This window comes from Balearica regulorum, chromosome 5 (assembly GCF_011004875.1).
Source record: "Balearica regulorum gibbericeps isolate bBalReg1 chromosome 5, bBalReg1.pri, whole genome shotgun sequence".
NCBI classification, from domain to species: Eukaryota; Metazoa; Chordata; class Aves; order Gruiformes; family Gruidae; genus Balearica; species Balearica regulorum.
Genome location: NC_046188.1, coordinates 49,668,907 through 49,685,236, shown reverse-complemented (window position 1 = coordinate 49,685,236; position 16,330 = coordinate 49,668,907). Strand labels below are relative to the sequence as shown.

General features: G+C 39.0%; 1 protein-coding gene across 3 annotated transcripts in view; it reads left to right on the top strand.

Moving 5' to 3' along the window:
- The window catches only part of PDHX (pyruvate dehydrogenase complex component X), a 63,188-nt gene extending 51,416 nt beyond the window's left edge, over positions 1–11,772 (top strand). For all 3 annotated transcript variants that reach the window (XM_075754758.1, XM_075754756.1, XM_075754757.1), the window contains exons 9-11: positions 2,789–2,947; positions 7,476–7,540; positions 10,758–11,772. In XM_075754758.1, the coding sequence (XP_075610873.1) occupies positions 2,789–2,947; positions 7,476–7,540; positions 10,758–11,022 (489 nt within the window). In that variant the 3' untranslated portion in view covers positions 11,023–11,772. The remainder of the gene's footprint in view (positions 1–2,788; positions 2,948–7,475; positions 7,541–10,757) is intronic.
- The last annotated feature ends 4,558 nt before the right edge of the window (positions 11,773–16,330 follow it).

Genomic DNA, 16,330 nt, shown 5'->3' with positions numbered 1-16,330 from the left:
AGCTATAGATTTTGACAGAAAAAAGATAAGATTCTAGGCAGTTTCATAAGGAAATGCCTGAGAGAAATTCTGGGCATTGGATAGACTGGAAAAAACTTCCCAAGTTATTCTATACCAGAAAAAGAAGGAGGAGCTAGATATGCTTGCTATGCATTTGTTAGATGTGAACATAGCAAGAAGCTTCTTTTTGTGACCTAGTGAGACTTTATGCAACGAAATGGTGACATCCAAAAATTACTGTGAACTGCTAGCTGTGAGCGTGGCATAACAAATCTCTGCACCAGCGAGCAGGTGAAAGTAACAGGAGATAGAGAGAGGAATGAAAGATTAGGTTTTGTGTTTTTCTCTTCCACACAAAAAAAAGACCAGTCAAGAAAGATAATGGGATGTAATCCTAGTTTACCATTTGTCTATTTGTGAAAGAATGACTTGAATACAAGCATCCAATGTACTTTTTATTACTTCTGCTTATAAAAGTTTTTTGTTGTTATCTGTGGATTTTTTAAATTGCTGTCTGAAAATTAAAAGACAAGTAGCTTCCTGTTTATTTAACTATTAGGCTGCTTTACTGTACTTTGAAGGAGCATACATGTGGATCATGCATGTTGTTCGTAGCCATTATTCAAAACAAGATTTCCTTCTCTGCCATCACAAAGTGACATAACTAATGAATTCTGTAAAAATTACTTCTCTTTCTGATATGCAAATAAAAATATTTAGTCTGTGATTAGATTTGTATTCTTTATCTTAGTATTTTCAGCTGACACTTCTAATACAGAATTTGAATCTTGAACTTAAGGATTAGAACAGTTCTATGCTGTGAACATGAGAAACTCATCTGTAGCGTGTCATCATAGAATCATAGAAAGGTTTGGATTGGAAGGGACCTCAAAGATCATCTAGTTCCAACCCCCCTGCCATGGGCAGGGACACCCTCCAATAGAGCACCCTTCCAACCTGGCCTTCAACACTTCCAGGGATGGGACATCCACAACTTCTCTGGGCGACCTGTTCCAGTACCTCATCACCCTCACAGTAAAGAATTTCTTCCTAGTATCTAATGTAAATCTACCCTCTTTTCAGTTTAAAGTCATTACTCCTTGTCCTATCACTTGTAAAAAGTCCTTTTCCAGCTTTCTTGTAGGTCCCCTTTAGGTTCTGGAAGGACTCCAGTCTCCCTGGAGCCTTCTCTTCTCCAGGCTGAACAATCCCAACTCTCTCAGCCTGTCTTCATAGGAGAGGTACTTCAGCCTTCTGATCATTTTTGTGGCCCTCCCCTGTACTTGCTCCAGCAGGTCCATGTCTTGTATTGGGGACCCCAGAGCTGGACACAGTACTCCAGGTGGAGTCTCATGAGAGTGGAGTAGAGAGGCAGAATCACCTCCTTTGACCTACTGGTCACCTGCTTTGATACAGCCCAGGATACGATTGGCTTTCTGTGCTGCAAGCACACATTGCTGGGACTTGTTGAGCTTGTCCACTAACACCGCCAAGTCCTTCTCCTCAGGGCTGCTCTCAATCCATTCTCCACCCATCTTGTATTTGTGCTGATAGCCACAAGTGGTTGGGCTTAGTAACAACAGCCGCTATAGCATCCGTCCTTTAAAAATAAACAGTCTTTCATTGCTGAAATGATGGGAGAAATAATACTGCCTGGTCTACATCAAAATTAAGAGTATTCTAATCATACTGAAGTTGATAGGAAAAACTCCTTGTCCCTAACATCTGTTTTGTATACCTTATATAGAGAGTCATACTTGCACCACACCCACTTGAAGGCATCTTACAACTGTGCATACTGTGGGACTTTCCTGTAATTTATTTAACTTGCAAAGAGGAGTAATACCATCCTTTTTCCTTTTTTTTTGAATATACATTCTAGTGTTGAAGAATAGGAACTGAGAGTACTATTACACCATTTCTTCTAGGAGTGGAGTTGGTTTAGATAATGTGTTCCTCCTGCACTTTTTTTCTGGAATACCTACTCCATTATGAAGTCAACTTCCTAATTCCTGATTCATTAAGGACACTGAATACTAATCTTGGATTTATTGTAAATAGTACCTTCACAGTATCTATTACCAGTTACCTGAGATTTACCTGAGATGTTGGGGTTGGTTTTTCTCCCGAACTGTTTCAGCTTCTCAAAAATTTGGTTGAAATTATCAGTAAACATTATCTCAATTTTAATTGAGTCCACACACACACACACACAAAAAAAAAGCCTGATGCATTTTAGGAGAACCTTATCTGAAAAACAGTGAGTGTACCTGCAGCGTATTCTATTTGTAGCTTCCTTTGTTAAGAGTCATGCTTGAGACATGAGTGGAAAACAACACGCAGGTATAGTAGGATGTCCATTTCCCTGCTTTTTAATGACACTGGTATCAGTGACTCTGAAGGAATTTGTAGGCTTTTGTTACTTTTTTTTCCAGCAGCACCAAAAAACCTTCTGGCTGCCCTGCTATTTTCAGTTTCTGGAGCATACATTCATGCTTTTTGACAAAGTAAGTTTAAATAAAATAAAATAAAGGTAAACTAATCGTATACATCTATTCTTAGACCCTCACTGTGATTATTTTTTTTTTTTGCCTTGCTCGTGGCAGTCCTGCTGACAGACGTGACTGACCTGTTCTTTTGCCTACATTTGCACACAGCTGTCTGTGATGCATTAATTTGGTGAATGCCTCTATGTAGCTATGTGTTTTAAAGGATTTTCCTTTTTCTTGATAATTGATTGCATCTTTGTTCTTTTAACAGCTGTCTGTTTTTACTCACTCTCTTCTAGCAAATGCCAGATGTGAATGTAACCTGGGATGGAGAAGTCTGTAGGCAGCTGCAGTCCATTGACATTTCTATTGCTGTGGCAACAGACCGAGGTCTTATTACACCAATCATAAAAAATGTTGCTGCCAAGGGAATAAAGGAAATTGCTGCCTCTGCAAAGGTAGGTCTTAAATGTATGGTAGGCTGAGGAATATAGTAGCTATATAGTTTTTTTGTAGCAGAAAACATAGCGTCACAGAGATACACATTAATAATAACAAAGGCAGTTTCAAAATCATCTAAAGCAGTTTCAGCAGTCCTTAGATTTCAAAATTATTATTAATTTTGCAAGTATATTGATTTTTAATTAACAGTAACTTAGCCATGATATTATTGAGTTGAATGCTGGCTAGACTGTTTGAAAAATAAACCTGTACAGACTTCTGCAATTTAATATAGTTGTATTTCTTTAATCCTCATGAGAAAGATAGATAATGTTAATTTCTTTAGTATTTCCAGTCTTTGAGTTTAAGATTTTGTTTGTTTGGGAGGAGTTTTGCTCCCATTCTCAGAAATTTGCTTGTAGCTGCTTGTGTTACTCTCTGTGTAGTAATATTATGGCACTTATTTCTGTCTGCATTTTTTCAATATGGAGTTCAGCTCTAACACAAGCCTTTTTTTGTAATTTAATGAGTGCTAATCAAAGGCCTACAGCATCTGAGGAATGCAGTGGAAGTAGTGCTGGGGTGTAAAACTGTCCCAAAACTAGACACAAGGTGCACTTTGTAAATTTTTGTCTTTTACCGAAAACTACAGGAATCTTAATAGTCTGCGTTGGCAGAGGGGAACAACCAAAAAAGTTGTAGCAGAAAAAGGCATGACTGTCATGCCACAAAACATCCATAACTGGATGTTTTAAAGATTTTTTCAGCCTATATTGCTTACTTCATGTTGAATGTGTTGTGAAAGTAAATCCTTTCACTAATATAATAGCCAGCCAAGGAGGAAGGTCAGGTGAGATTGTTGCATTATTCTGTGATTAGCAATAGAATGACAAGAAGAAAAGCATTATGAGAAGTGAAGTATAGGTTGAACTTTCATTATCATCCCAAATACCTGTGATACTGTGATGCAGTATTACAAACCTCTCTTACCATAAATTACAGTGTCCTGCAGTTCGCATGATGGGAACGTAGGCTTACATTATGTTCAATAGGGCTATAATAAAGTAAGCATTCCCCTTTCATTTGAAATGGAATGTGTGTAACATTGGTCACACTACTCAATATGAAAGTCATTGGGTCACATAGATTGCAGGTGTCCACACCAACATAATTTTGCTTTTCAACTTCTTCACTGAATTATTGAAATAAATATATAGCTGACATACACATGTGGGAGGCACAAACTGAAACTGCAGCTGCTTTTCTACCAGTCTCCCTGTAGTTTGGCAGGTGCTTTCTTTGTGTAGATTACTTATATGTCCCCTTCTGCAGCATGTTAATTTTAACTTCTTTTCAGGTCACGTGCATCCTAGCACTGTATTTTCATCATTCGAATAATGCAATGGCACATACAAGTTATGCTCATATTGACCTTATTGTGTGAATGCTGTTCCCATGGCTGTTGTCTTCTGGTTCACTAATTATTCAGAGATGAATAAAAGCCTAAAATAAAATTCAATATACCGTTTAACTTTTACATTCATAATAAGGGTGTCAAAGGTTTGTAAAACTTGGTGTAAGCTTGAGTATTTAGTGAGCAATTCATTAGAATGAGAGTCTCTTTAATTTCTTGATATTTATTTCTAAGCTGAAGTCATTGCAGTCATTATACTACCATGGCCTTTCAGAACCCTTACCTCAAAGATGTTTAGAAATGTATATAGAGAAGACAGCTATTTGCCATGACCAACAGAGTTATATTAAAACATGAAAGGAGATTAATCCATGTCAGAACTATAACTACTGACAAACTCATCTGGGCAAAAGTTTATCTTGTAATGACTCTACCTCCATCCACATGCAAACAAAAAGAAGTCAATTCAATCATAGTTTATACTTACTGACTCTGGTCCTTAAAGGCAGGGTTGAGGTTTCATAGAAATTGCCTCTTTGTAGATTGAGTTGAGTGCTTGACAGGATATTCATAGAATGCATGTAGAAATCCCTGGAAAGCAGAACGGGCAATTCCTAGAAAGCAATGTAGAAACTTAAAAAAAAGAAAAAAAAAAACCCAACCGAAACCCAAGGTCAATTCCTAGAAAGAACATGGAAAATATCCTAGAAAACAGTGGTAGAATTCCTAATTAAGGGAGTGGAAAATTCCTAGAAAACAGAGGGGATTCATAGAATAATCTTCTCCAAGAAAGTTTCACAAATTTGATATATCACTTTTTTCATGTTGTGATAAAGTAGATTTTTTTTTTTGTTTTATTCACGTCCACTGAAATTTCTGTAACATAATTAAATGATTGGAAACTGTCATTATTTTTATTGTTTTTACCAGAAGAAAGAAAATATAAACAGACTGTGTTGTTTTTATCAGTCTTCCCAGAAGCAGATCTGAGTCTATTTCCCTGACTGTGCTTTTGGAAACAGTTATTTTTGTCTTAAAATGTCATAATGCTGCAAATGTCACAATGTGACATTTTTCATGTGCTTTTCCACCTGCGGAATAAATATGATTCAAGCCAAAAACACTAAATGTATTCTGTATGAATAGGATATGTCATCTGTCCTGCATATATTCCCACTTCAGTCTCTGCTGTCAGTTGAAGAGGTCCTCATTTTGAAAAGGTTGCTGCTAATGGAGAAGTCATCTGATACATTTCCAGTCACCACCTTTTCCATTGGGTACTCACAGGGTGTTAAGAACAGGTTGGTGGCTGAATAATTGGCTTTTGACCAACTGAGTGCCATTTTTCTTGACATCCACCCAGTCCTTCCTTATGTGACAGCTACTGTAAGAATTATTCATCCTGATGTGTCCAAAGGAGGGCAACAAAGATGGTGAAGGGTCTAGAGGGGAAGACGTATGAGGAGAGGCTGAAGTCCCTTGGTTTGTTCAGCCTAGAGAAGAAGAGACTGAGGGGAGACCTCATCATGGCTTACAGTTTCCTCACGAGGGGGAGTGAAGGGGCAGGCGCTGATCTCCTCCCTCTGGTGACCAGTGATAGAACCCAAGGGAACGGAATGAAGCTGCAACAAGGGAGGTTTAGGTTGGATATTAGGAAAAGGTTCTTCACTGAGAGGGTGGTCGGGCACTAGAACAGGCTCCCCAGGGAAGTGGTCACAGCACCAAGCTTGACTGAGTTCAAGAAGCATCTGGATAACACTCTGATTTGGCTGGTCCTGTGTGGAGCCAGGAGTTGGACTCGATGATCCTTATGGGTCCCTTCCAACTCAGGATATTCTATGATTCTATGATTCCCACTGCTTCTGTCTAAAGAAGAGCTAGAATAGAAGCATCCTAGGTGGGAGTCATGGTTTTACCCCAGCTGGCAGCTGAGCACCATGCAGCTGCTCACTCACTCCCCCCCGCATCAGGATGGAGGAGAGAATTGGAAGAGTGAAAGTGAGAAAACTGGTGGGTTGAGATAAAGACAGTTTAATAAGTAAAGCAGAAGCCACATGCACAAGCAAAGCAAAGCAAAACAAGGAATTCATTCACCACTTCCCATAGGCAGCCAGGTGTTCAGCCATTTCTAGGAAAGCAGGGCTCTGTCACACGTAACGGTTACTTGGGAAGACAAATGCTATCACTCCCAACACTGCCACCCACCAGTCCCTCCTCTTCCCCAAGCCTCTTACAAAGTGAGCATGATGTCATATGGTATGGAATATCCCTTTGGTGAGTTTGGGTCAGCTGTCCTGTCTGTGTCTCCTCCCAACTTCTTGTGCACCCCCAGCCATCCTGCTGGCAGGGCAGTGCGAGAAGCAGAAAAACCCTTGGCTCTGTGTAAGCACTGCTCAACAATAGGTCCGTAGAACAAAAACATCTCTATATTATCAATACTGCCTGCAGCACAAATCCAAAACATAGCCCCACACTAGCTACTATGAAGAAAATTAACCCTCTCAGCTGAAACCAGGACAGTGGGCCTAAGGTTCTTTTTCTCTGATCTTATCTTAGAACATAGTATGAAGTTCTTGGGCTGGATTTTGAACAAAAAGTTTGTGGACAATTTCTTCTGTTATATTTAAAAGTAGAAAAGTCTCACAAATGAAATGGAGGTCACAGGAAGGGTGGTCTTTAAGGTAGTTGAATGCTTAGCTGGAAGAAATACATTCTGTCAATCTGCTAGAAAGGTCTGAGGTGGTACATGGCAGTTTCTTTAAACAAATATGTTAAGAAGAATACTGTGAATTTGTCTCATTAGTATTTTGCTAGATATTTTTGTCATGTAAAAACACCAGGGAGAATGTTGGTTCTGTTGTGAAAACTGGAGCAAGGTTTGTAGGGTAATAGAACAGCTTTTGTTGAACAGCCAGTATCATTGGGAAAAAGAAGTTTTCTGTCCTAGTGTCTTTGCCAAATTATTACAGCTAAAACAACAATGTTGCTGAGGTGCTTCCCTAAATGCAAAAACAGATGACATTTTAATGGCTGTATGGTACTTATAATGTCTTACTGAAGTAAAAAGAATTAGTCTGTTACAACACTTTAATTTATTTCCACTCTCCTTTTTCATCTTTCATTTTCTTTAGGCTCTAGCAAAGAAAGCAAGAGATGGAAAACTGTTACCAGAAGAGTACCAGGGAGGATCTTTTAGGTAAAACTCTCTAGGGGCATTCAATACATGCAGTGTGGGTTCAGAACTGGTTTATCCTCAGCTATTCCACTGTATGTTAATGCATTTAATGTATGTTAATTGCTTTTTAAAATACTCCATGTATCCTGTGTCTTGTACTAGAGGGAAACAATTATCTTGGTACAGGTTTTTTTCATTTGAGCCTTCTGTGAATTTCATTGTTTTCATACCAAGACTGGTCTGATGTTTATTTTTGCACCTAATTTTTCCCAGTTGCAGAAGAATGTGGGGGATTGTTTTTGTTGGGGTTTTTTTTTTGGGGGGGGGGGGCGGGCATTAGATCACATTCTATAGTTAGGAAAACCCATTGATACTAGCTTAAAAATAAATATTTTAAAAGGAGTTGTTTGGCACAGGCATCACAGCAGATAGTGATATCCAGTTTGTCTTCAATTCACTCTTCAGAAGAATGTCTATAGAGGGGCAAAAAAAAAAGTTACAGCAAGGTTGTGGTGTTAACTCTTACAGTTTACTTTTAATTGAAACATTAAAAACCAAGTAGATTGATTTTAAATAGTAGCATATATTTAGTAAATATTTTTTTCTATAAAAGATACTCTGCAAAAAGAGCTAGCAAACTCAGCAATGGCATAAATGGCATGTGTAAAATACTAGCATAAATGTAGTGACACAGTTGCACAACTAATTTCTCCGCTGACTTTTTACAATTCCCAAGCTTATAAACCTTTTAACGTACTGTATTTTATGACACAGTATCATCAAGCAACATTTTTTATTGATATAAACTTTAGCTAAGCTCACTTTCTGACAATTTTTTAAAAGTTGATTCTGAATGCTTACATTAATCATATCTTCTAGAATAGAAAGAGTTCATAGATTCACAGATTGGTAGGGATTGGAAGGGACCTCTGGAGATCACTAGTCCAACCCCCCCCTGCTAGAGCAGGATCACCTAGAGCAGGTTGCACAGGATTGCATCCAGGCAGGTTTTGAGTATCTCCAGAGAAGGACACTCCACATGCTCTCTGGGCAGCCTGTTCCAGTGCTCTGTCACCTTCAAAGTAAAGAAGTTTTTTCTAATATTCACGTGGAACTTCCTGTGTTCCACTTTGTGCCCATTGTCCCTTGTCCTGTCACTGGGCACCATAGAGAAGAGTCTGGCCCCTTCCTCTAGGCATCCACCCTTTAGATATTTATAAGCATTGATAAGATCCTCTCTCAGTCATCTTTTCTCCAGGCTAAACAGACCCAGCTCTCTCAGCCTTTCCTCATACGAGAGATGCTCCAGTCCCCTAATCATCTTTGTAGCCCTCCACTGGACTCCCTGTCTTTCTTGTTCTGGAGTGTCCAGAACTGGACACAGTACTTCAGATGTGGCCTCACTAGGGCAGAGTAGAGGGGGAGGATAACCTCCCTTGACCTGCTGGCCACACTCTTCCTAATGCACCCCAGGATAGATACCATTGGCCTTCTTGGCCACAAGGGCACATTGCTGGCTTATGGAGAGCTTGTTGTCCACGAGGACTCCCAGGTCCTTTGGCACAGTGCTGCTTCCCAGCAGGTCAACCCCTAACCTATACTGCTACCTGGGGTTATTCCCCCCTAGGTGCAGGACCCTACACTTGACCTTACTGAATTTTATATGGTTCCTCTTTGCCCAATTCTCTGGTCTGTCCAGGTCTCACTGAATGGCAGCACAGCCTTCTGGTGTGTCGGCCACTCCTCCCAGTTTAGTATCATCAGCGAATTTGCTGAAGGTACACTCTGTCCCCTTATCCAGGTCATTGATGAATACATTGAATCAGACCAGACCAAGCACTGACCCTTGGAGCACACCACTAGATAAAGGCCTCCAACTAGACTCCATGCTCCTTATCACAACCCTCTGGGCTCTGCCCTTCAGCCAGTTCTCTGCCCACCTCACTGTTCACTCATCCAACCCACACTTCCTAAGCTTGCTAATGAGGATGGTATGAGAGATGGTGTCACTTGCAGAATGTGCACTCACAGCCCAGAAAGTCAACCATATCCTGGGCCATGTGAAAAGAAGCATGGCCAGCAGGTTAAGGGAGGTGATTCTGCCCCTCTGTTCCCCTCTGGTGAGACCTCACCTGCAGTACTGCATCCAGCTCTGGAGCCCTCAGCACAGGAAAGACATGGGCTTGTTGGAGCAGGTCCAGAGGAGGGCCACAAAAATGATCAGAGGGATTGAGCACCTCTCCTATGAAGACAGGCTGAGAGGGTTGGGGTTGTTCAGCCTGGAGAAGAGGAGACTCCAGGGAGACCTTATTGCAGCCTTCCACTACCTAAAGGGGGCTTCTAAGAAAGACGGAGACAAATTTTTTAGCGGGGCCTGTTGTGATAGGACAAGGGGTAATGGTTTTAAACTGAAAGAGGGTAGATTCAGACTAGATATAAGAAAGACATGTTTTACAATGAGGGTGGTGAAACACTGGAGCAGGTTGCCTTGCCCAGAGAGGTGGTGAATGCCCCATTCCTGGAAACATTCAAGGTCAGGTTGGACAGGGCTCTGAGCAACCTGATCTAGTTGAAGATGTCCCTGCACATTGCGGGGCCGGGGGGGGTTGGACTAGATGATCTTTAAAGGTCCCTTCCAATCCAAACTATTCTATGATGCTGTACACATTAATCTTTTTTCCACTCTTTGCAGTAACTATAACAAAAAGTAGGAGATGGTAGGCCAGCTTTCTCTATAGACAATCTGTCACAAATAGTCCACAGGCCTTTCCTAATATACCACTTCCCAGTGGTGACACAGACAAAAATGTTCAAGGGAGAAAGGCACGATGAGGCTTTCCAGTGCCTGACTGATATCTATAAGCCTAAATGGTATCACTTGGTTATCAGCAGCCATTGTAACTTAAAGTTGTGAGGTTCAATCTAAGACATTTGGCTTGGAACAGGGGCAGGCAGTTTATTTGAAGATACCACTTTCCCCTCTTACTTCCTGCCTGTAGTGCATGCAATGCAAGGATATGTTACTGTATGGGACTTTTTAAAAGGTGCATTAGTTGTAATTGCAAAAATCCCAAACCTTTGACAGTGTGAATTTGCCCAGCTGAAATTCAGTTCAAATCTATTTTAAAGTTAATGGGTTTGGCCTTGGGAGAGACAGTAGTTAATGAATACAGATTATTTCTTCTGGGGGGATATATAATTTCTGACATTGCTAGTAACTCTTTTCTCTTTAATTTAGTATCTCCAATCTGGGCATGTTTGGCATCAATGATTTCACCGCAGTCATAAACCCTCCGCAGGCCTGCATCCTAGCTGTGGGCAGAGCAAGACCAGAGCTCAAGATTGTGGAAGATGAAGAAGGGAATGAGAAACTTAAGCAGCATCAACTCATGACAGTGACTCTTTCAAGTGATGGTCGGGTGGTAGATGATGAACTGGCTTCAAAGTTTCTGGAGACCTTGAAAGCCAACATAGAGAATCCAATGCGACTTGCCCTGTGTTAAACTCTGTGAAGATTGCTTCTTGTTTTGTCAGCATAGATTACTGGTATATACTTGGGGTTGTTTTTCTGTATTGAGGAGTAAATAGTTACTCTCAGATGGACAGTTAAAATATTTAATTTATTGAATTGACATGAAATGCTATTAATTTTCATGCTTTTAGTCTTTTGCAATGACCAGGTTTTATACTGTAAAGCTAAAAGACTTTGAAGTTAATATATCACGTTTCTTTAAACGCTTAGTACTAATAGCATGTAACATTTGCATAGAAAAGTCAGTATCTCCTATGTAAAGGAAAATAGCAGAAAACTTTATGAAATTTAAAAGAGAATCATAGAATAGTTGGGATTGGAAGGGACTTTTAAAGGTGTTTCACCACCCTCATCGTAAAACATTTATTTCCTATATCTAGTCTGAATTTACCCTCTTTCAGTTTAAAACCATTACCCCTTGTCCTGTCACAACAGGCCCTGTTAAAAAGTCTGTCCCCATCTTTCTTATAAGCCTCCTTTAGGTACTGGAAGGCTGCAATAAGATCTCCCCAGAGCCTTCTCTTCTCGAGGCTGAATGACCCCAACTCTCTCAGCCTGTCTTCCTCGGAGAAGTGCTCCAGCCCTCTGATCATTTTTGTGGCTCTCCTCTGGACTCCTATAGATCCATGTCTGTCTTGTACTGAGAGCTCCACAGCTGGGTGCAGTTGTCCATATGGGGTCTTTTCTGTGCTGAGATGGGATGCTTTATTTAAGGCCTAAATATCTTCTTCAGTACCTACATATATATATATATATATATAAAAAATTCAGGTGCTTTTTGATATGTTGTGGTTAACTTAAAACCCAAGTTAATTGTACCAGCAGTATTGTGATGAAAAACTAGCTTTGATCTCTTAATCTCATAGAGTTTCCAATATAAAAGGTCAAATTTTGCACACTGAATATTTGCTGATTAATGCTGTTGTTTGCATGGATAGAATAAAGATGAAAGTAGAAAGTGTTTCATCATGAGTGTATATTGAATTGTAACGTGGGTGCTTAAGTGCAGTGGCCTGAAGTTTAAATTAACAGAAGTAGGTAGTTTTTTTCTTATATATAAATATGGAACCACATATTGTATGAGTTTGTAATGAAATAACTGCATGTCCTGGTTTCAGCTGAGAGGGTTAATTTTCTTCATAGTAGTTAGTATGGGACTATGTTTTGGATTTGTGCTGAGAACAGTGTTGACAGTATAAGATATTTTTGTTGTTGCTGAGCAGTGCTTACACAGAGCCAAGGCCTTTTCTGCTTCCCACACCGCCCTGCCAGCGGGATGACTGGGGGGTACTCAAGAAGTTGGGAGGGGACGCAGACAGGACAGCTGACCCAAACTCACCAAAGGGATATTCCATACCATATGATGTCATGCTCACTTTATAAGAGGCTTGGGGAAGAGGAGGGACTGGGGGGTGGCGGTGTTGGGAGTGATAGCATTTGTCTTCCCAAGTAACCGTTACGTGGGACAGAGCCCTGCTTTCCTGGAGATGGCTGAACACCTGCCAGCCCATGGGAAGTGGTGAATGAATTCCTTGTTTTGCTTTCCTTGTGTGCGTGGCTTTTTCTTTACCTATTAAACTGTCTTTATCTCAACCCATGAGTTTTCTCACTTTACAGGACCTGGTGAGAATATAAATTGCCAGTAGAATTCTGGGAGTTTGTCTTACTCTAGTTTGTGCAAGTACTTTTTTTAAAGATTTGGAAGATTTGTTTGTTGAGTTGCTGCCATAATTAAAACATTAATTGCAAGACAAAACCTTTAGTTAATACTGAGTTGAGAGTTCTTGCTAAATGAGTTTGCTTATTTGACTTGTTCTGATATAAAAAAAATTCATAAACTATTAATCTAACAGTAGGGAGAGATTTTGATTACCAAATCTAGTTTACTGTGCAATAATGAACATACCCATTCTGTATTTCCAGGAGTTTTTCGCTGATAAATTATATTCCAGATTGGGTGCTGAAGATTAATTTGCAATTTTAAATGGTTAACCATGAATTTTTCCAAAGTTGTTTTGTCAATCCCATATTACTCTGAAGGGAAAAAACCCACCAGTTTATATATTGTCCTTAATAATGTACAAGAAGTTTGCATAGATAAATCTGCTCTGCCCAAGAGAATTTGCAGACTAATTTAAAATCTGATATACTGTTCTTCATTTTTGTACTTGGTGCTCTAGTGGTGGTGTGTGCTTTCCAGCATTTGTAGGTCCTATTCTTTAGCTGGACACAGTTAACGGTTGTGTGACTGATGTGTACAACTGTAGTTTTATGAATATGTGTGTTCACGTAGTGCGAGTCAGTATGTTTTACTTTTGCTTTTGGAGCCATTGGAGGGCCCTGTTGTATGTAAGTGTAGAATGTTTATCATGTCTCATTCATGTGGGTACTAATACATCCATTATACTTTCCCTGTTCAACACAAAGAGGTGAAGACAGTGCAGCTGTTTTTCCAGTTCTTTACAACTTTTGAACTAGGCAAATCTCAGTAAGGCTAATACAAGCTTTAATTCAAATTTCTTTACACCTGCCTGCTTGCCAGCATTGTCATTTGACATAAAGATAGATGTATGTGATTTGTCAGTCATCAGCTTATGAAGGAAATCTCTGGAATTCAAACATGTGATAGTCAGATCTCCTTAATTCAGAGTAATTGTGCCATTTGGCAACTTCTGCCATTTTAGCAGAAGTGAGACAACCAATAGTTGCCCATACAGATTCAAATAAAAAAATAAAACATTTAATGTCTTCCTGAAGAATTTAGGGATTTGGGGATGGGGGCAATGGATAAAATGGCCTAGAAGGTGAAGCATATGAAATGGTTATGCTTACGTTGGAAGCAAATTTGCCTTGAAGGAAAAATTTCACAGATGAAAAATATAACTTTTCACATTTTATTCTTTAAAATGTCTTCTGTCAACATCTTTTTTACATACCTAAGCAAGAAATACCATAAAGACATCTACTTTCTTGAAGAATTAAAAAAAAATAAAATCTAAGAAGTATGCTAACATCTGCTGAAAATGTCTGCCTTTAGGATATGCTTGGGGAAAATTATTTTCTTTGTATCATTTGCCGCTGCAAGAGGCATAGTTAGAAAAACATAAAAGGTAGTTATTTTGGACTTTGTGATTGTTGACAAGTATTGAACTGTGTGTCACACTTGAATCCCTAATTACACTGTCAGAATATTTTTTTGATTTTTTTTCCTGCAATGTATTCCTTATGAAATAAAATTTCTGTAATTAATCTTCCTGCACGTAATCCCTGAAGAACTTCACTCCTGCAAAGCGCTGTTTTCACCTAATCCTTTTGTCCATGTGCTCATCTCCATCCATACAAAATACAGTAGACACTCTTATTTCAACTAATGATTAGTCCTGTTGGATACAACATATTTTAAAGTTGAGTAGGAAGCAGAAAGTATGACAAATAATCCAAGAAACAAAGTCTGAACGCATGCTTTTATATGCTGTGTTGTACAGAAAGTTGCAAATTGATCACATTAAAGTATACGCAATTGCAGAGTGAGTTAGGGGAAAACTGATTCAGAATTATTGGAACTGTCATACTTGATGTGTTTCTCATATACAATAATTTGTGCCATAAGTTGATGGAGAATAAAGTAAAAGAGATGTGGGAAACATGACAACATGCACGTCATGGAGAAGAGAAGGTTCTGGGGAGACCTTATTGCAGCCTTCCAGTATCTAAAGGGGGCCTGCAAGAAAGATGGGGACAAACATTTTTAACAGGGCCTGTTGCGATAGGACAAGGGGTAATGGTTTTAAACTGATTCAGACTAGATATGAGGAAGAAATTTTTTTACGATAAGGATGGTGAAACACAGAAACAGGTTGCCCAGAGAGGTGGTAGATGCCCCATTCCTGGAAACATTCAAGGTCAGGTTGGACAGGGCTCTGAGCAACCTGATCTAGTTGATGTCCCTGCTTATTGCAGGGGGGGTTGGACTAGATCGTTTTTAAAGGTCCCTTCCAACCCAAACCATTCTATTATTGCATGAAAACTACTACTCTTGAGCTATTGCCCATGCTGAGTATTGTTTGTACTGCTGCAAGGTTAATAAATCATTTATTAGATCATTAGATATTCTAGTCATGAGAGTAAATTCTGCTGCCTTTTGTGTAGGTAATATTTCATCTTATGTTCTGTACCATTTTCATGTTGTGGAAGGGCTGCTTTTCAGCTTCTGGTTCATGGCTGATTTGCCTTAACTGCTCTGATTCGTGCTATTTTGTTCTTGAAATTAGAGAATTTTTTTTTAATTCTTTTTTTTTCAAGGCTTGAAATAAAATGTCCCTTCACTTCTTATGAAGTACCACAGCACAACTAATAAAATTTAACTAGCCATCCTCCCACTCTTAATATTTTTCTGAGTTTTCCAAATCAGGAGAGATTCTCATCTAGTACTATAGTGCATCATGGATCAGAAATAAATAGCTATTATTTCTTTTACCCTGAAGGTTGCTAATAAGCAATCAGGCATTATCATTTAAGAAATGTCCTAGCAGCTACAATTTCCTGTTCCCCAATATCTGTTTGTAGACTATTTACATTTCCTTTTTTTTGTTCAAAGAGCTATTGAATTATATGTGAATAGTCACACAGTGCTTTGTAAGTAAGCAAGATGGAAAAATACGGTTGTTCAGTGTATGTTCTTGTTTGTATACTTACAATAATAATGATTTTTCATTTTCCTTAAAAGTTTCCAAGTATTAGCTAAATGATAGTCCAATAAAATGAGATTAATTTTTGATAACCCTTTCTAAGTAATTTAAATGTTCTGATCCTTCCCTTTTAGTCTCTGTGGACTAGGTTAAGTTTTAGAAACATCTAATTTATGATTATTTCCTTTTTAAATTCAGCTAAATGACAGAGTTGAGTAGATATTTCTCTGTTGGTTTTAAGAGGCAAGGCCAAACCCTTTGAGAATATGTCATTTAAATTAAAGTCCTAGCAATCACTTAAAAAACATGCCAGCTAGATATTATTCTTGCAGAAAAAGGAGTCTATCTAAGATGAGCATGACATTGATCTCAAGATGCAAGGAAGATGAGCATTGCGGCAGTAGCTTTAAAGGATGTTAGCACAAGAGAGAAGTATCTTCAGTGTGTTTCCTATCAGTTTCCTTTTTGACTAGTAATGTAGCATGAAAAACAAAATGTTCTACAGGGAAATGCAAGTGCATGAGAAGTGGTGTTTTCTTTTGCTGTATTGCATAAATTTCCAAAATTTGTTTCCAAGAAAGTATATTAATC